Source organism: Osmia bicornis, chromosome 10 (assembly GCF_907164935.1).
Source record: "Osmia bicornis bicornis chromosome 10, iOsmBic2.1, whole genome shotgun sequence".
Lineage (NCBI taxonomy): Eukaryota > Metazoa > Arthropoda > Insecta > Hymenoptera > Megachilidae > Osmia > Osmia bicornis.
In genome coordinates, this window is record NC_060225.1 from 3,167,716 (window position 1) to 3,185,886 (window position 18,171).

At 39.8% G+C, this 18,171-nt stretch overlaps 1 protein-coding gene across 12 annotated transcripts in view; it reads right to left on the reverse strand.

The window, feature by feature from the left end:
- The window catches only part of LOC114874382 (potassium voltage-gated channel subfamily H member 6), an 89,586-nt gene that overhangs the window by 2,982 nt on the left and 68,433 nt on the right, over positions 1–18,171 (reverse strand). For 5 of the 12 annotated variants that reach the window (XM_029183596.2, XM_029183587.2, XM_029183589.2 and 2 more), the window contains 14 exons: positions 14,358–14,601; positions 13,876–14,057; positions 11,843–11,863; positions 7,053–7,207; positions 6,867–6,987; positions 6,675–6,795; positions 6,286–6,595; positions 5,761–6,097; positions 5,311–5,495; positions 5,108–5,232; positions 3,826–3,921; positions 3,363–3,503; positions 2,670–2,997; positions 873–950 (listed from right to left, as the gene is read on the reverse strand). In XM_029183596.2, the coding sequence (XP_029039429.1) occupies positions 873–950; positions 2,670–2,997; positions 3,363–3,503; positions 3,826–3,921; positions 5,108–5,232; positions 5,311–5,495; positions 5,761–6,097; positions 6,286–6,595; positions 6,675–6,795; positions 6,867–6,987; positions 7,053–7,207; positions 11,843–11,863; positions 13,876–14,057; positions 14,358–14,601 (2,444 nt within the window). Of the gene's footprint in view, positions 1–872; positions 981–2,669; positions 2,998–3,362; positions 3,504–3,825; positions 3,922–5,107; positions 5,233–5,310; positions 5,496–5,760; positions 6,098–6,285; positions 6,596–6,674; positions 6,796–6,866; positions 6,988–7,052; positions 7,208–11,842; positions 11,864–13,875; positions 14,058–14,357; positions 14,602–18,171 lie in introns of those variants that run through there. The other 7 variants (XM_029183591.2, XM_029183590.2, XM_029183598.2 and 4 more) reach the window with 6 other exon arrangements.

Consider the following 18,171-nt stretch of genomic DNA (forward strand, 5'->3'; position numbering starts at 1 on the left):
GAAGGGAAGTATCGTTAAGGTGTGTAAAGGGTGATCTCAGTGTCGTGTGAATTGCAGTCGAAGCGAATGAAACATTAAAAACTGTTATGTAAAGAAACTATCTGTCAAATCATTTTGACACGTTTAACAAACTGCTTAATATTTCTTCAGTTTTATATGTTCGATGAATTAGTATTCTATTCTCGAATCTTATCAACACTAATTCTAAGCATCAACTAATTGTGTTCGTTCTAAAGTGTCGAAAAAAGAGACGCGATGTTTTTGGAAATTTTCTTTCGAAAAAGTGTCGTCGTTGATGATACAAAGAAAACGACACGGTTTTCTTCGCGTATTCATCGGCAAGCTTCGAAAACGTGCCAATGTCGCAAACAAACAAAATCAAATCGTCTACGCACGCGTCGTGTGTAAAATGCTTGATCGATATTCTAAAAAATGGGGTTAAAGGAAAGTCGGACTAGCAATATACTTAGGGGTAAATAATCGCTCACGGTGTAGGCTAACAAAAGTTCTACCGCTAGTGTTTGAAAAATGAAAAGAAGAATTAAAGAGAACCATTCCAAGATCGTTTCGTAACGATTGTTCAAGTAAATGTCGATGTCAATTGTATCGTTCTCTAATTGAAAAAATTACAGATAACTAATTGGGTAGAAAACGGGGATCGCTGACGCGGAGAAACATAGAAATAGAGCGAGACAAAATGAAACAAGATATCAAATTGATACTTTACTTACGATACCAATAAATAGAAATAAATTAGCAACGAATTTCTAGCAGCTTTACAATCATTTGCATGGTTAATCCTGTTTCGTTTCTACTTGCGCGACACTGCTCGCAAAAGGGTTTCAAAGAAGAGTATGAGAGAGTATGGTCACCTTCGGAACTTGTCCAACCTTTCCAAAATAAAAGACGCCGAAATCAAATGCAACTGATCCAGGGATTTCGAAAGAAAGCTTTCCAAGAATAAAAACATCGATTACTTCCTAGGAAAAACAGAATCATTTTCTACTTGAGAAAGTAACAGAAAAACAAATATACACACACATACACACGTATACAGAGAGATAGATAGAGAAAGAGAGAGAGAGAGAGAGAGAGAGAGAGAGAAAGAGAAAGAGAGAGAATGATTTAACAACACGATCGTCTCTACATTTTGTCGAAATCGATCGTATTGATTTGGATAGAAAGTAGGAAAGACAGGTAGAACAAAAAAAAGAAGACAGAGAAACAGTGATAGAAACAGAGATACACTGAGAAAAATAGAAACAGAAGAGACACATGTTACTTCTGTTATGACAAATAGACTAATGCTATACGATATCGTGTGAGTAAGATGATTACGATTTTAATTAAAAAATTTCGAACATTTTTTTAAAAATATTTATACAGGGTGTTTGACAACAGGTGGAAGATTTTTTAAAGGGTGATTCTAGGGATGAAAATAAGACGAAAATCAAACGTTTTGTTTCCCAGTAATTAACGTTTAAAAAGTAAAAAGCGCCTAAAACCTGCAACCTGCCCAGCACCGATGACTGAACGTCAGGTCAGCAGGGGTAGGTACAGTCATAACCAAGAAGAGAAATCCGAATGCTGCAGTACCGAGAAACAGAATAGCACGAGGTAAGTTTCTACAGAGTGATTCTCTTGTAACGCAACACAAAAGCCGTCCCGCACAATGGAACCCTGCTGTTTTTGCGGGTAAAGAGACCCAGGGGCCATATCGCCAGACTCAAAACTGCTTTGTGTGTGTTTATGGCTGAGACGAAGACAAGAAACGGAACAGCAGGGGTTCCATTGTGCGGCACGGCTTTTGTGTTGCGTTGCGAGAGAGTCACTAGAGGTGTGCGAGTACTCGATTTATTCGAGTACTCGAATTTCGAGTCGAACAATGATCGGTCGGTCGAGCCGAGTCGATCGCTTGAATTTGCCGAGCTACTCGAAATCGACGAACTACTCGAAAAAATCGAACTACTCGAATATTCGAGCCCTCGTAAATCGAAGTTTCACAAGGGCTCGAATATTCGAGTAGCTCGCTTTTATATCAAACAGTTCGTCGATTTCGAGTAGCTCGGCAAATTCAAGCGATCGACTCGGCTCGAACAATCGAAGCGAGTTCAGCTCGGCTTGTAAATTACGAGTACTCGCACACCTCTAAGAATCACTCTGTACTATTCAATGATTCTTGGTTATGACTGTACCGACCCCTGCTGACCTGACGTTCAGTCGTCGGTGCTGGGCAGGTTGCAGGTTTCAGGCGCTTTTTACTCGAATTTTTAAATGTTAATTACTGGAAAACAAAGCCGCAAACGCTATTTCGTTATTCTTGATTTACGTCTTATTTTGATTCCTAGAATCACCACTTAAACCCACTTGTTGTCGAACACCCTGTATATACCTCGTTATATTGCCGCGGGAAGGGGATAGGAGTGCAAAATCTGTCTTTCCAAATTTTCAGTTGGAGAGGAAAAGGAATATAAAATAATATTATTTTCGTAGGCTATGATGGTGGGACTGAAATTGCTCAGAAATTGTGGCAACATAACGAAAGTTCACTGTAATCCATCATTCGCATTTCAAATTCATTATATCCACGACTAATTAATAATAATCTTTCTCACGTGTGATCGTCTGATCGACAAGATTATACGAAAGATCAAATACAAAAGAATTACCTAAACAAACCGTGGGACGAGCTAGGCTGAAGCTTTCCGTTTCCATTGTTCGACGGCGGAGCAGTCGGGGGTTGTGGTTCGCTGGCTGACCGTTGGACCAGTGCCGGGGCTCTACTACTTTGCTTAGCAGGTCCGGCTGGTGCTGTTCCAGGCATCATCTCGATGCTGGAGCTCTCCCTCGACGAATTAAGGGTCTGCTGGAGCAGCGTTAGGATCAATCTAATGTTCTCTCCCATCGAGTGTTCCAGAGAGGACACCTGTCGCGACAGTTGATCTATCCTGACGTTCATCTCCTCTATAGGCCGGCCTGGTCCGCTTTGAAAGTCACCTGAAATTCATATAAAACCGAAATAACAGCTGAATCTGTCAACGATCAGTTGCCCATCTACAATGAGAATGAATCTAACGAATTTCGAAATCTTTCAAGATCAAGACGACGATTACCTATATGGATTCGAACCTCTTTCTACGACGAACATCCTCGAAATTTTGGCTACCTCATTAGGTGGCCTGATTAGAAAGAAAGAAACAAATCGTCCCAACATACACATACACATCAGGGTAATCGACGACCACGAATCCCGTAGTCTTTCGAATAATTAGCACAGAGATGATGGATCATTCGCATACAAGGGAGAGAGGGATCATCCGTGGGTGGCAAGAATTGTCGACGAATGATGGAAATCCACCCACCGTGTGACTGTGGATGCTGTGGTGGCGACGGTGTGGTATAATGACTGGACGTCGTCGATGTTGGGTGCACCGCGTTCTGACTGAGGCAGCTTTCGTCGGCGGCGGAGCTTCTCCGTGCTGGTTTCGTCAACGGGGTGGTCACTGGATAAACCCAGGCACAGAGAATCAGTACATCGGGCCGGGGAGAGCAGGGCGCGAACGAGCATTCTCTAAAAGTGCCTCTTATCTCCGAGAAAAAGGGGGACCAGAAGGAGGATAAAGAGGAAAAGCAAGAGAAAGAGAGAGAGAGAGAGAAAGATCGATAGTTTCGCTAGGGGTTCGAATGATACGGTGGTAGGATACTCGCCAGCTGATTATTTTAGCGACAACACTAAACTTCTTTAAACGAGTCGATCGAACGATGATGATTAAAGTGATTAATTAAAAAGGATTGGCCTGTCTACTTCGCCAAATGGATACTTACTCTGCTTGGCAAGGTAATCGTGACTCGTCAGTGGTTGCAGATGGATCTTGTGCTGACGTAGGTCCGGTATGCTGCGCTTGAGATGGGTTAGCATGCCTGAACAACCAGGTTTCAAGGTGTTAACGAACTCGGGAGTCAAATGCAAACGCAAAGCTTAAACGCTGCGCTCTTAATCCAAACGCCTCGAATCAGCTCGATTTTTCTCCTCATACGAACGGCACAAATTGTTCTTCGAAAGCTATTCTATGCTTTATTAGTCGAGGCGATTGGACCAAGGAGATATGTTTGTTTTCTTTTTAGCGGAGAAGAATAGATAGAAGGAAACGTGTCGATCGAGTATAAAGCTCATGAAAAATGAACTACGCTACATAGACGAGATTTTAGATAAAATAAATATAGTCTACGGATGTATGAAGATCATTATGAAACACGAGCAAGTGGCTATTGAATCAAAATGAAATCTGAGATCTCAGAATTGAAAACGGAGAGAGGGCCATCATTTTCATCGATCATTAGGTAGTTCATTAATTCATAATAAATAGCAGATGTTTGAGTCAAAAAAGCGTTAAAATGAAATGGTTGCAAGTAAATGGTTGTCCCTCCGCTTACACCTTAGGACTAATTGCATAAATTAGAGCAAACTGTAATTACTGCACTCTGCGGTTGTGACATTCGAGATTACCTTTTATTTCGCAGTTAATGTTGTATATCGGTGCCGGACTACGGTTCTCTTCGGGGACGTTAAACGGTCCAAATCTCACGGAACTGTGAGTCGAGTATATAATACAAGAGAAACAAAGGGGGAACAGGGTCAAGCCGAGCTTTTTATATATGTATGTATGTATATATGTACATAACGTTCTGAAATATATATATATATATATATATGTATAAATCTATGTGTATCTCGAAATTACGAATATTCAGTAAATGGGCAAGCATCGATGTGGCGGGGTATTGCGAAGCATGATTCAAAAGTACCTTCCTTGAATCATAAGGATCTTCCTTATCCGTGTATACGGTTCTAAATGAAACCGACGTAAGCAACCGTAAGAAACGTCCTTAAATCGATTATTATCAAGAGCTCTATGTGACGTGCAGAGAACAATACATTCCTCAGACAGTAATTAGAGGCAAACAAGAGAAAAATAGACAGACAGAGAAAGAGAGTAATCGGTAAAAGAAAGGTATCGTTTCGAAGGGATTGAAAACGGAGGTCATAAAAATCGATCGACGGATCGAGTTTTCTTTTTTTCTTTTTTTTCTTTTTCTTTCTTCTCACCGGTTATGGAGTTCAAGGTGGAACTTCTTTGCTTCGGCTCGTCGAACTCTAAATTTAACGGTGTCACATCTTGGCCCGCTTTGTCGGTGCTGAATTCCAAAATTCCATGACCACTTGCTTTGTCACTGTTATATAGATACACACGAGATTATTTCCATTTTCATGTCCGTTCAAAGTGTTGAAATGTTTATTTAGACACTCACTAGTCTTCCTGATCACCCTGTAAGGAGTCTTGTCGACCGGTGGGGATAAGATTGGTGCCAGGACCCCCGGGTCCTCGACGGTATCGTGGTGGACGGAAAGCGAATCTCCTAGCGTCGGCTTCGACGTCCGTTGGAGTGCTGACAGGAAACCTTGCTGATATTGGATCGACACCAGCCTGTTCCTCCTGTCAATTATTAAATTCCTCGTTAATTAATTCCTCGAACCTCTCGTACAAACTCCACCATTTGAAAGTTGTCTAAGTCAGTGACGTCACCAGGGGCTGCGAGGGCAGAGCTGGATGGAAATCGGGTCGAGGATATTTTTTTAGAAAATAAAATTACTCTAAGTTATTTAACCCTTTCCCTTATGATTTTTTTGAAAAAAATAAAATGAAATTGAAACTGCCCAAGTAAACGTGTAATAGAAACGAAAGGGGAAACGATACGTACGTCTCTCAGATTAAAAGTGATCTCGAGATTCTGGCTAAAATGATTGGAGAACTCTGGATAGAGAGCCAGAACGTCGAGTAAATCGTCCCTGTGTATCTTGTGCAGATCACAATAAGTCAGAGCGCGAACGTTGCACGACGATTTGCCGACTGTCGGATATATGCAAGGATTCTCCCCGAATATGTCGTCCTTGCCCAGGATGGCCATCACCACGTCGCTCTTTAATATCTCTATACTGCCACGCGATATGAAGTACAGGGACGTCAACACGTCCCCCCGATGAACCAACGTGTCACCAGGCGGAGCGTGTGTGGTTTTGAATTTTAACGATAATGCCCTGAAAAGAGAGAAAAGAAAATTTTAAAAATTATACGACAAGTGGGCTCCCTTTAGGACCAAAATTCCTTTTTTTTTTTTAACAAAAAAACTCCTTTGTCCCCTGGCAACCAATATTTTTATACTCACAGTCCGCCACTGATCGTCGTGATTTAACAAGTGGAATGGAGAAAAGGTAATTTTAAATACCTTAAACAACCTGGACTGGCACCCTCGAAGGCTCTACAGTTGTTCAAAAGATTTCTGTTCAAATGAAGACAGATATCCGCCTGAAGGCACTCGGGGAATCCTTTCAGAACACTGTTCATGTCGATTCCGTTCGTGTACGTCCAAGCATGCTGAAAGTACTCTTCCAATCGTTGACGAAGCGGATTAGGGATCTGATGGAATCTTATGAACTCTCGAACTCGAAGCATTTGCGTGTGATATCTCGCTGTACCGCTGTAAAGCCTTTGAATGATCGCTGATACGTTACCAAAGATACTTGCGTACATCAGAGCTGAAACGAAGGAAAATATAACATCGGTCGATCGTCCTTTGGCAATTAAAAGATGTCGAATAAATTGAACGATTCTTACATCCGATTAGCATAACTATTATAGTGAATATCTTCTCGGCGTCCGTGTTTGGTGCCACGTTTCCAAAGCCCACCGACGTTAAACTACTAAAGGTGAAATACAGTGCTGTGATATAGCGGCTCTGAAAGGGAAGAAAAATTATCGTTGAATCGAAAAGAAAAAAATTCATTTTCGTCAATTTAATTTAATCACCTTTATACTCGGCCCTCCGGTGTTGTTGTGTGAATAAAACTGATGCGTGTCGTTGGCCAGAATATCGAGCCAACCGACTTTACTCTTCAACGTTGGTCTCTCCGCGTTCCCAATGGCGTACCTTCGAAACAATAGACCCTTTATTGATACTGCCTTTCAGAAGAATGAATTATAGTAGGTTCTTACCATATGCACGCCATCCAGTGAGCAATAAGAGCGAAGGTGCCCATTAAAAGGAGCAAAACCGCAGCTCCGTATTCGCTGTACCTGTCGATCTTCCTGGCTACTCTGACGAGCCTCAGAAGACGAGCCGTCTTCAAAAGTCCTATCAAGGTTGTCGTCTGCAAAGAACACGTCACACTTTGTCCATCTAACGCTCGTCAATTACGATTTTCTTCATTTTCTTTCGTCTCTCCTTTGCTCGACCTGCTTTTTCCATCGAAGCCGAAAGAGAACTGACTTTGACCGGCCAATGGATAGTACGCGGGTCTGTTTAGAAATCTACGGTGCCATTTTGGACGTTTCCGTGCGTTACGAAATATACAGGGTATTCGTCGTGATGTGAAATAAGAGTTGGATAAATATCCGGGCAGATCCATTGGATAAATACTCGGTAACCACCCTCCATCACCTGGAGGGATATTCCTGGAAGAACTATGAAGCTGGACAAACGAATAGTGTGATTCAATTTAAACTGGAATATCGATAAGACAATAATAATGCAACAACAAAATTTTTTGGTTTTCTTTAATGAAACTTTTACTAATATAATTGTAAGGTTCTTCTGATTAAAACGAGGCCAGAGATGATATAATTTAAAAAGGGAATGAGCAAATATGCTTCAAATTATACTGCATAATTATATGTCCCAGAGCAAATATCAAATTACTATTGGACAAATACGTCCCAAAACCGCGTATTATTTGAGTGTTCCAGTAATCTTGAGCTCATTCCACTACGCAAAGCATGTTTTTCGTTGTATCACACGTAAAATATAATGAAGATTGTTCCATTACAACATCCTTGTTATTTTACTATTGGGACACATTGTCCCAGGACATTTTCAGGATAGTAGGATATATATTCAAAGCATAGAATGCACATATTCATTCATTTTAGACATTATTTCATTAGAAAATGTAACAAGTTTTTAAAAATATATTAAAAACATATGTAGTAGTGAAAGGGTTAATTAGAAGAATCTCACAATTACATTGGTAAAATTTTTATTTAAGAAAAATGAAAAATACGAAAATTTTATTGTTTAATTAGATCGATAGTCTTCTTTTGATTCTCAGACCATATTCTCTTTCGCTCTTTATCATTTTTTAAATTCGACAACATTGAAACGCGCGGCTCGACCCCCGCTTCATGACTTTCCGCTCTGAGCCCCGATAGTTATCCAACTTTTACCGTACATATTCACAGCGAGTGCAGTAATCCATTAAAAAATATGAAACTAGGTGGAAGGGTCGTGAATAATTGAATCGGCCTCGATCCAACGACGTTCTATAACTATGCATTCCATGTAATCACTCGTTATCGAGCTATCCTTCGTTTGTAACAACGCCAAAGTCAGTTTGACAGTGCGACCTGTCTCGTAATGCTTCCGAGGAATCTCTAATACTCGAGTGTCGTTCTCGAGTTCCATCGATCGAGACGTCGCTGGTCATTTTTAGGTCAACCGCGAAGCTTCGTAGATGTCCGACGCGATATTTAAAAAAAAAGAAATGGAAAAAGGAGAGAAAAAAATGTCCAGCCACGTTTTCGAACGCACCAAGAATCTCTCTTCCGGTTCGATAGAAATTCAAGCGACGAGCAGTCGGTTCGGGATCGTTGCAAACAACAAACTTGGTTACTCATGCTTCTCTCCAATTTCTTACCTGCGATCCCGGTTCGAGATTCGATCGCGAACATCCGGCATTTCGACAAAATACCGTGTTGTTTCACGGTCGTTCCGGAAACGACACCTTGTCACGATTCGACATCATGCAGAGCCGATCAAACTGAGGATCATTCGGCTAATTGTTTGCTAACGAATAATCTTGAACTTGATACTTATTACAGGGGTTGCCAGGCGATAAACGTTCATTTTAAAAATAATTCTAATTATCCTTCTGTGTTATCTCTCGAACGATCGTGATCGCTTTTGAAGATCCATTCCACGGACGGAAATTGATGATTTCACAGGAACACAGCAGGGTTGGAGAGGAGGGAAAAAGGCAGCGGTCTTTTATCCGGCCTCGAATTGCCAAGAATATCCGAGGACGTTTGATAACTGGCTCTGATAGTAAGGAAAGCGTTATTACGACGTACACGCGAACCGGTGCATCGTGAGAGATCCCGGTAAAGTTTGAAATACCCCATGTTCCGTCCTCTTGTCTGACGCGATCTTATCTTTCCTTCGAATGTCACGGATGTTTACCATCCCGAGTCGAATAATTGGCAATTCGAATAAAAAACAGAAATTTCGCATCGCCTGGCAACCCGTTTCGTTTGTACACAAGACAGATATTCGAAATAATACGTAAGTGGAAAGAAGACGAAGCGTTCAAGCGACAGAAAAACACACATGATCGCTGTTCGTGTTAAAAAAAAAAAGTATCCAGATACATGTATAACAGCTATACAGTATATGGATTAAAAGAAAATAGGGTAATGAGTTATCGATTTGTATTAAAAGCGTAAATCATCAAACGTATTGTTAGAGAAGAGAACAGATGAAAGAATTCTATCGATGGTAACGCACACAGAGAAATAATTATCGGTATCGTTAGGCTTGTACGATTTTATACAGCTTGCAATGTAAGCGTAGTTAATATGTACAAAAATGATACGGAAAAATAAGCTCGTAAAAACAGGACTAACAAAGAGAGTTTTTCATGGAATCCAAAGTGGAAAACGGCAAAAGCTTACATACGATTTTTTACATAAATCCCGTTGAGAAATCTTTCGATATCTTTTCTTTTCGAGGTGTGCGTTCGTTGTGTCGCTATGCGATCTTCTGCGTCTCTCGCGTATTTTTGTATATTTTATGTATATTTATTTCGTGTGTACGTGTGTACTTATGTTTACAACATTTTCATTCAGCCATTTCTTTTCCTTTGTTACACCATTCTATCGTTTATTACGCGTTAACAATAATATTCTGGAAGAGTAGTAATTATATAATCTAAATTGACTACAAGAAACCGATTAAAGTTGGTTTCAGAGCTGGATGTCTTACCGTTTTCGAGATATCGTGGTAAGGTTAGGTTAGATTAGGTTAGGTGCTGTGTATGCGCAGTATCGAATAGCGCAGACGTAGTCCCAAAATTGTACAAAAATTTCTTACCACGATATCTCAAAAACGGTACGACATCCAGCGCTGAAATCAATTTTAATCGGTTTTTGGTAGTCAATTTAGGTTATATATCGAACCTGAGTTCCCAATTTTGGTGCGGCCATTCGGAAACTTATCTGAAACGCGTTCTTATCGTATTGAAAGAATTCATTTGAAAATTCACGAAGTCAGCATGGATAATCCTGCAACCCCAAGTTAATTTTCAACCTCTTGTAAAAATGTTCCTTTAATTGAGCATCGATGTTTGATCAAAAATAATTAACTAACTACGAAAAACATTTTCTAACTAGTTGCATTATTCTCAACAATTATTGATACTCAACGAATCTCTACGTGACTACTTAAGAAAAAGAAGGGGGAGCAATTATAAAAAGACAAGGAAAGTATGAAAAAAAAAAGAAAAAAATTCCAGGAATCGTTCTGTTCACTGTGGATCAATATCTGTTAGGAATAATTATCTAAATCTATCAACTACCTAATCAAAGTATACATATATAGTATTGTACAAAATATTCTTATTAAATATCTCAATTTCTTTGCTCGATTCTTTTATATTCGGGGAAAGAAAAGAAAAGAAATATTCTAAACAATTCGACGACCATTGCGAATGAATTTATTTTCAATTTGAAAACTGATCGTTTTATCGCATAATTTTCTCAGCGATCACTTTTTCCATACAAAATACATGGTCGTCGAAGTGTCGAGGCTACATCGTACGCTGATGCAATTCGTTTTTCCTACCAAGTGGATATCGTACGTGTGAGTATAACACTATTTACACAGTCAGATCGGTCTTTGCAAATACTTTACTGTAGACATGCAGATGCTTCCTCAACGTTCATCGTCGTGAAATTTCACACGTTGCGGGCGAAATAGGAGGGAATCGATCGACATTTCTCCTTTCCTTACATAATCTATTCGAAGCCGAGGGCAAATGCTTTCGAACACGAGATGATCCTCCGGATCACGTGTTCCGGTCTATTTCGAATTCCTCGAGAAAATTCATCGAGATATCGCGGGTTTAATAAATATCAAATAAATTATCCTTCGAACAGCGGAAATTGTCGATCGGTTTCTCCCCGGGTTTCTTGATAAATCGTGGGATTGCAGTTGGTAGTTTTCTTCTTACGTGTGTCTGTGTATCGTGTACTTCGAAGCACACAGGTGTACGATTGTGGTAAATCGCGCGAAAGATCGCAAGTGTTAACGTGGAACCACATCGAGAAACAAGAGAGTGAGAAAAAAAAAAATCATTTCGATTTACGAAAAGAAAGATTGTGCAGAAAAAACATCAGAGATATATAATATAATATACATTCGCAATGTGTGACGTGTTCTTTAAGCGATTAAATAACTGTACAGGGATAAAAGAGACAGACAAAGAGAGAAAGAGAGTGTGTGAAAGGAAGGAAGAAAGAAAGAGAAACAGACACAGAAAAAATTCATGGCTGCGTTTGGTGAATTACATTCTTCTTTTTTTTTTTTAATTATTAGTGTGTAAAAAACGTGTAAATCGAAACCTGCAGTTTATTAAAGAAAAAAAGAGGGATAGAAAGGTAAAGTGAACAGAAAAAATAAAGAAAACGTCAGCCTGTGAGTAATTTCTTTTTTGTGTGTATGTGTATCAACTAACCTCGTCCTTGTCCAAGCCGAGCTACGAAAACGTTAAACTGAGGTTAAAATTCGTTCCTTTATGATTTTGAGATATTTTTTTTTTTAATCTTTCAAAAAAGGAAAGAAGGAAAAATGTAACGAAAAAACGGGGCGTTAATTTGATCCCTTTGGAAGAGAATCATCGTGGAAAAAAGGGACTTAAATTTACACAGTTAAGTATAAAAAATGTTTCATAATTCTTTCATGGGAGGTGATTACAGATTAAAAAATAAAAATTAATGAAGGGATTATTTGACTGATTTGCCGAGACCAGAAATTCTCGTGATATCCTTTCGCTAGAATAATTCATTAAACTTACGCATCGTGATCGTGAAATAAACTTTCCTGAGCGTTCAGTTAATATCACGCTGCCCTATTTTTTATGCCAAGAAACACAGGAAAGAAAAGGGGTCGCATAGATTACTAGCGGATTACATTTTTATCTCTCAACAGCGCCAGGTCAATTAAAAACGTTCTCTCTATTGGAACGAGCATCGTGAGAACGAAACAGAGTGAAAATCATTTTGCAGAAAAGGCGAATGCTAACGATCCTCGCGACAGAGGACCAACGTAACACGAAAATCATGAGTCGGAATAAATTAGAACGGTTCAACGAAAATAATCTATGTAATAATAATAACAATTGATTGAGATTTTCAAAAAAAAAAAAAAAAAATAAAAATAAAGAGAGAAACAAGACACGGGGCAAAGAATACAGAAGAGAATCTTGACAAGGAACTGACAATAAAATCTAACATCTCGACAATCAGAGCAGAAATCTTCACAGCGAAAGACTAGACTTACTTACACATGTATATAGATCAAGTGTGTATGCATACGTGTGAGTACAGGTACAAATTTCATGAAAAAAGAGAAGAATTAAGATAAGGAATACATTCGTTAACTCCTATACAATGATTGGTCCTTTTCCTATAAAAGTAAGAAATGTAATATAGGTAATGCGTTTCTGATCCGTTGGATGACGGACCATGGAGAAAACTACGATTCTAATTTCATTCTCTCCTTCATATTACTTTCATTTTCTAAATTTTGCACTGACCTTTTGAAAATTATTTTTCCAATACCTACATGAAACACTTTTGTTTAAAAGTTATATATTTAACTTTAGATTAATGTCCTTGTACACGTTTTGCAAATGTGGGTCACGATTGACCTATTCTCCGCTGTCTAAGGGTTAAATAATAAAATATAATTATCCTTCGTAGCCAAAATGCTTTCTGTTACGAATAGAATTATAGTTTATTATGTAAGAAACGCATTATATTATATTTTATACATTTTTAGAAAAAGGGTTAATCATTATACAGGGTCAATAAGTGTTACCCTACTGCTTTCAATTTTGAAACAATTTGAAAAATACTATCTACTCGAATTTTTCTTATAGATAATAAATATTTTTCTTTGCAACTGTTGCTTCGATATAAAACGTACGTGTACCACGCGTGAAACTTGTGTGAAATCGTTCCAGACAACGAGAGTCCGTCAAAGTTCCTTCTCATCTGCCGGTACGTACAGATTGTGTGCACATTTAATAATAATAATAATAATTATTATAATAATAATTATAATACGTCGAGTCGGCTAATTTTCGACAAAGAAAAATAAAAATAGAAATCATTCAACACCGAGAAACGTTGAAAAAAGGGAAAACGAACTAAGCACCAATCCGGTAAAGACACACCTATGGGCACTTAACTTGGGCTCGGCATGTCATCCTAATCATATTTACGAGCTAACATCGACATTCTAGAAAACCTCAGCTGAATAACCTGATCGATCCGTCAAATCATTTCCCTTCTCTCTTAATTACAGTTTAACAAGCACGCGCTGGTTAATTGATTAGAATCGAAGGGGGGTAGTTGGAAATGTGAGAATTGTTCGCTGTTTCCATTTGGAATTCGACGGATCGATTGGAAATAATTTCACGGTGATCAGATTCAGCCTGGAAAGAAGATTCTCAGAAAAACGTGAAGGGCGTGCGACGCAACTTACCTCGTCAGTGTGCGAGCCAACGAGAAAAAGGTCGAAGGGTATGGCAGCCACCAGGTCGATGATGAACCAACCCTTCAGGTAATGGACGGCTATCTTAGCAGGATGGGACACCACTTCATCGTTGCTATTCACGAAAGTCGTGCGAAAATTTATGATGATGTCCACTATGAAAGTGACGTCGACTGAAAAATCAAAAGCACCTTGAGAACGGGGTAACGAGCACAGGAAATCAGTCGAATTTTCATACGCACCCCGCAATTATTCTTTCTACTTCAACGCGTTCGATATTAATTACAGATCAAAGTGTGTTTGATGCACATTTATTTTTAATTTGAAAATAATTATTTATCTCGACAATAGTTCTCAAGAAAAATAGTTTCGATAAAATTTATAATTTAAAATAAGAAACTCGAAGGCAGTCAGTTTGATTGGTTTGCTAGTTCTACTGTTAATTACTTGCGATGTTTATTTTCCTATCTCACCTATGAAGTCTATGATGACGATGGGATCGTCACTATACTTTTTGTTCTTCCTGCTGTTGTAATCTGGATCCGACAGGACGAAGGCGGCTACGTATGGGGTGAATATGGCCGTGTACATGACGAGCAGTAGTATCACCCAATCCCAGACCGCCTTGAACGGTGAATAGTGCAGTATGGTCCACCTGCCGATCCTAGGTGACTGTAATTTGTACTCTGGGAGGATATCGTTTCCAAGGGACAGCACCTGTGGACACGCGATACACAATCCCATTGAAAGTGCACTAATTTGCAATTAATTTCCTTTCTTTTCTTCAAAGAAATTACTGTACTTCTTCACGTGTCTGATTTCGCGTTGATTTTACTACTGTTTCCATCAAATAATTTATTTTTCGATTTACCAAGTGTTTGAAATTCATTGCTAACCATAGGAATAGTCTGAAGTTTAGAATATAAAAACGAGAAAGGGTCTTCACTGCCCCTTGAATGAAAATAAACAAAATGGAAGGGTAAAATTCCGAGAGAAAGCCTAACCTGTCTGGCACAGTAGCGTTTCGAGTTGCTAATCGGACTCTCTGCCATTTAATCTCGTCTTTGTCTAGGTTCTACTACGAATGCACGAGTATCGAACGGGCATAAGTGAAAAAAAAAAAAACACTAGACACAGATATAAGCTCGTTCACCACCACGAACCACGTACACGTGCATTTCAGCAGTAACTACCGACCGGTGGAACAGTGCACTCCCCGGTGTCTGTATATATCCATACGTAAACAAATCCACGTATGGTTCGTTCATCGATGTACGAGGAGCATCGTGTAGGTGTACAAGAGTTTCTCGGTTGAAAAAGGAAACTGTCCGCGGTATCAGCCGCGACGTCGACGGATCGAGGGCGACATAACGTGAAAAGCGGCGGCAAAACGACTGTCGATTCCCCTGTGAAAGCGTCGAGGAACCGGGGATATCGATCCGCTGGACGGGAACGTTGCCCCAAATACCGGGGGTATCGGTTGTTTACAACGCGCCGAGGAAGAACCGGAAGAGTCCTGCTCGAGTGCTAGCCTCACACTGATGCAATGCGGACCGCGAAGGGTGGCGGCGGTGTTCAACTGGCGAAGGGGAGGAACAGAAGCGAGGGAGAAGAACCGTTGTATACGTGTGTACACGTCTGTACACGTGCCCGTGTGAACGTGGAGGTTAGGGGAACCCCCGTCGTCCACACCCTACACGCCGACCACGCGCTTCCAACCTTAGGCAGGGTTAGCCTTATTACCTTAATAGCGGTGCTTGCTGCTGCTTGCTTTCTCGACCTCGCCTACAGGGCCAATTATCAGACGTCTGTCCGAGGATTCCGTGCAACTTAACCTTCGATAAGACAGCCGAAATTTTCATCGAATCGAAAACTATCCTAGCTTTACCTAAGCTCGGATACTTGTTAGAAAATTATCGATTCTAATAAACTGTTCCTATAAAATTAACTAACTCGTTATTTTATCATACCGATACGTTGTAACATAGTTTTCAGACAAAATTGATCCGGTACCAACTGGACGAGGGTTAGTCACCACCGAATGGGGATGATCGTAAGCTTCGTCTGCCGGTTCTCGTGTAACGGCGCCCCGATGGCGCTAGCTTCCGTTTGTTTTTCCATTCGAACAGAGTTTGTTTGCAATGTATCGATGCACGATTGAAAACGACGCTCTGTTTACGATCTGTTGCTCCACCGGCCACGTGAACACCGGGTCCTTGTGATTTTACCAACTTTTACGATCATCCAGATAGCCCAGTTTCGACGTTGAATAACACGGATTATGGTCTGATGAAATTTTACGGCAAACAAAGTTAGGCTCTTATATTTGACTCGCAAGGACACCGCGCGACCTTCGCAGCACGGATTAGATGGACATTTTTTTTGAATACGAGGGAGACGTTTTTATTATCTGTAAAAAGTAAGATTATTTATTGGCGCCTGATTTTAATAACGGATATTTAGAATGTTCGCCATTTCGTGAACACGGTGAGTGGAACAGTGGAAATGACCGTGTATGGTACGACACACTTGACGTGCCCATAGGCGCAGTAGTAATGAACGTGTATAGTCAGACGTATTCGTGCAGAACAACGAAAAATATAAATCTCAATTTTTCTGTTTTCCACCTTGCGTTTCTATTGCGATATAAATATTATTTAAAATTTCTTCATGATACCTAATTAACGCGTTTAGTTTCAATTGTTTCAGTATTTCTCACACGATGGAAATAAAAAAATTCGTTGTCGTTCGAGAATTATAAATAAACGATCGTTTCCCGAGAAGCCCGACGACGCTAGACACCGTTACGCGCGACATTTCGACGCTGACTGTTCGAAGTTCATCCGGATTTATAGCGAAAGACCTAAATGTCAGCGTGTTCCCCGGACAGGACGCGTTTCATCGATTTTCTTTTTCTTTCTAACGCGTTCAGCTATCGAAGCGACGATTTCGATATAGCCGTTGGATAGGGTTAGAGAAACTGGTCGTTCGTCACGGACGAGCGAGGAGAATGTAAATCCTGATAGAGATTATCTTTTATTCATGCACCTGCGCCGTCAGGTGAGTCCCGCGTTGGTGTTTGTGCGTGTGAGGTCGTGACCCGACAGCCTCGTTTCAACGACCCTTCGTCGTTCAAGCGTTCAACAATGTTCGTTATTTCTAACAAGGGATGAATTAATGGGTTGTCAAGTTCCATTTAAGGAAACGACCGACAGCTGCGTATCTATGGATTTTCTCCGGGAAATTTCCATCTCGAGACATTGGAATTGGAAAAAAGAGAGTGTATCATTGGAGAAGGGGTCAAGTTTCTAAAATCAACAAGATAAAGTGAACCAGAGCGAGATTCTAGAGCCAACCCTTTTTCGGCCATTTCCGGTCAGACCGGAAGTTAAAATTTTCGACCATTCGTAAACCTAACCCATTAAACACAATGGAGAAAGAATTTTTTCGATAACTCTTATCATTTGGCCTGTACAAAAGTGACAGAAAGTCTAAATGCTACAGCCCCATTCTCAAGATTTTCAATTTTAGATATTGGCTAATTATCGATGAGATACGAACGATGCTTCTGTCGTTTACTTTACGAACAGAGGATCTGTTCTGCCTTTTATTTCGCAATTGTTCGACAAATGACAGATACACTCGTTATCTTAAAAGGGAGCATTCGGGTGATTTCTCGACGGTGAAGAAATTTCTTGAAAGGAAAGATCTCGCGAGTACCAGTTCTGATTTCTTGGGAGATTGTGCGCGAACCAATTGGGTCACAGACTAAATGTACTCGGGGCTCGCTAATCGTCGGGAACAATTTAGAAGATTGTTATAGCCCGTTGAAGTCGATTCTGACTTTAAATCGATTAATCCTACTTCCCTATTATATTTAGGTGCAGTCTGGTTGTTCTACTTCCACCGCACCAAGTGTTGGATATCTAGATTGACATGAATTTACGCAAACTGAGAAACCTAAGAGTTTGTCGGATCGATTGGAATCACTTAATGCTAAGTAAAGTAACTCAGCGTGAAAAATAGAATAACAATATTTCGAAAAAGTGGTTTTCAACTTCCTCTGTTCTATAGCGTCCCAATCTTCGCTGTTCAAAAATTAGATAATAAAATATACACTATCGTCAAAAATTTTGGAAACAAATAGATTTAAATAAATAATTCAACTGCATTGGATAATACATAAAATAAATACTTCACCTATATAGTAATATAGAAGAAAGCATTAGAATTAAGATTAAGAGATTATTAAGAGATAATTAAGAGAATATTAGAATTAAGCAAAAG